This window comes from Chiloscyllium plagiosum, unplaced genomic scaffold (assembly GCF_004010195.1).
Source record: "Chiloscyllium plagiosum isolate BGI_BamShark_2017 unplaced genomic scaffold, ASM401019v2 scaf_4011, whole genome shotgun sequence".
NCBI classification, from domain to species: Eukaryota; Metazoa; Chordata; class Chondrichthyes; order Orectolobiformes; family Hemiscylliidae; genus Chiloscyllium; species Chiloscyllium plagiosum.
This window is the reverse complement of record NW_025213188.1, coordinates 1-2,595: the sequence shown is the minus strand read 5'-3', so window position 1 is coordinate 2,595 and position 2,595 is coordinate 1. Positions and strand designations below refer to the sequence as shown.

Sequence of the window (2,595 nt, the reverse complement as noted above, 5' to 3'; positions counted from 1 at the left end):
GTTCCCCTGTATCCCATTCCTCCTGACCTTCTGAATGAGCCTACCATGGGGAACCTTATCAAATGCCTTGCTGAAGTCCATATACACCACATCCACAGCTCGACCCTCATCAACCTTTCTAGTCACATCCTCAAAGAACTCGATAAGGTTTGTGAGGCATGACCTGCCCTCACAAAGCCGTGTTGAGATAATGAGGTAAAAACAAGGACTGCAGATGCTGGAAACCAGGATGTGGCGGAAATGTCATCGGATGATGTGGTTAATGCGAAGGTTGGTAGGGTGGAAGGTGAGCACCAGGTGGGTTCTGTCCTTGTTACGGTTGGAGGGGTGGGGTTAGAGGGCGGAGGGGAGGGATGTGGACGAGATGCGTTGGAGGGCATCTTTAACCACGTGGGAAGGGAAATTGCGGTCTCTAAAGAAGGAGGCCATCTGGTGTGTTCTGTGGTGGAACCGCTCCTCCTGGGAGCAGATACGGCAGAGGAATTGGGAATACGGGATGGTACAAGGACAGGCACCCCCCCACCCACAAGTCCTTACCTTTCACCCTACCAACCTTCGCATAAACCACATCAAGGATGCTGCCTGACTTGCTGTGCTTTTCCAGCACCACTCTAATCTAGACTTGAGGATTATGAGATCAACCACCGAATGCTGGAGCAGTCTCAATGTGCTGAATGGCCTGCTGCTCTCCTCCATGGTACGGTACTGGTCCTGACGGGAGACTGGCTGTGGCTCGATCGGGAGTGATAACGGGTTAACCGGGGTGGGGCTGGGGGAGGGAAGAGGTTTCAGGAAGGGCTCAGCACAGCCACAGTACTTCAGAGACCCAGGGGAAAAAAACCTGAGATTTAAACCCAATTCTATTCTTAGAGTTGTGCTGGAAAAGCACAGCAGGTCAGGCAGCATCCGAAGAATCAATGTTTCAGGCCAAAGCCCTTCATTAGGGATGAGCCCTTCCTGATGAAGGGCTTTTGCCCGAAATGTCGATTTTCCTGCTCCTCCCTTTTCCCCTTAACCCTTGATTCCCTTCCTGATTACAAACCTGTCTCTCTCAGCCTTGAATATCCTGAGTGACCCAGCCCCGACAGCCCCCTGTGGGAAAGAATTCCACAGATTCACTCCCCCCAGGAGAGAAGAAATCTCTCCTCATTCCCGGCCCTAAATGGGCACCCCCTTATTCTGCGATGATGTGCTCTGGTCCGAGACTCTCCGTCAAATGGAAACGACCTCTCCGCATTTCCCCGGCAAGTCCCTGCTGAGCTTTTCCAGCACCACTCTAATCTTGGCTCTGATCTCCAGGACCCACTTCTGCCCAATTCTAGGGCAGGGGAAGCCTGGAGTGCAAATCAAATTGGAACCTTTAGACACAGCAGCTGGGAATGTGCTGGACCAGGTCACCAGATTAACAGCCAGGACGGAGCTCAGGAAGGAGCCGGGGGTGGGGGGAAACAGTGTGAGGGGAAGTGGGGACAGTGTGCTGAGGCTGCTGGTTCTGTGCCGTGGAAGGCTTACCAGGAAGCGTTGGAGCTGGTTCTCACTGGTCTCTAGTCTCGATGGCAGGCTGACGGACTCCTGCTCCCAGTAACTCAAGCGGCTCCTGGCTGAGTCCAACCACTGATGAACCCGATGGCTCTCACGCTGAAACCTGCAGAACCGATAACACAAACACAATACAACAATAAGGTGACAGCACTGAGGGAGCACCTCGCACTGTCACACCAGTGCCTTGTATGGGATTGCTGGGCATTGTAGACAGAAAGGAAGAAAGAGCTACCTCAGGCAGAACTGCAGACACAGGTTGACGGGCAGACTCAGGCAGGTTACACACTCACTCAAAATTCACCACAATTAAACTTTCTCAATTTTAACCTATTCAGCAATTAAGCTTTGGACCAGGGCAAGTCCAATCAAATATCTGGAAGCGCCGTGCTGTCGGAGGGTCAGTGCGGAGGGATTGCCGCACTGTCAGAGGGTCAGTGCTGAGGGAGTGCCGCACTGTCAGAGGGTCAGTGCGGAGGGATTGCCGCACTGTCAGAGGCTTTGGACCAGGGCAAGTCCAATCAAATATCTGGAAGCGCCGTGCTGTCGGAGGGTCAGTGCTGAGGGAGTGCCGCACTGTCGGAGGGTCAGTGCTGAGGGAGTGTCGCACTGTCAGAGGGTCAGTGCTGAGGGAGTGCCGCACTGTCGGAGGGTCAGTGTTGAGGGAGTGTCGCACTATCAGAGGTCAATACTGAGGGAGTGCTGCACTGTCGGAGGATCAGTACTGAGTGAGTGGGCACTGTCAGAGGGTCGATGCTGAGAGAGTGCTGCACTGCCGGAGGGTCAGTGCTGAGGGAGCGCCGCACTGTCGGAGGGTGGGTGCTGAGGGAGTGCCGCACTGTTTCAGATCTTGCCTTCCTGATGAGAAATTCAAACCTGGCCTGTCCACCCTCTCAGCTGGTTGGCCAGTATGTGTAAAGACTCTGGGCAGTGCTCCCTGGTTTCTGGCTGACATTATTTTCTCCCTCGGCCTAGTTTACCAAATCACATCGACCTGTCACTATGCCCATTGCTGTTTGTGAGATCTTGTTATGCACTGATTGGATGGCTGCGTTT

General features: G+C 53.8%; 1 protein-coding gene across 1 annotated transcript in view; it reads right to left on the bottom strand.

The window, feature by feature from the left end:
• LOC122547568 (nesprin-2-like) overlaps window positions 1–1,645 on the bottom strand; it is a gene marked incomplete at both ends in the record, with an annotated part of 3,439 nt that extends 1,794 nt beyond the window's left edge. Inside the window, one exon of the mRNA XM_043686183.1 lies at window positions 1,513–1,645. Coding sequence (XP_043542118.1) covers window positions 1,513–1,645 — 133 coding nt within the window. The remainder of the gene's footprint in view (window positions 1–1,512) is intronic.
• Between the last annotated feature and the right edge of the window lie 950 nt (window positions 1,646–2,595).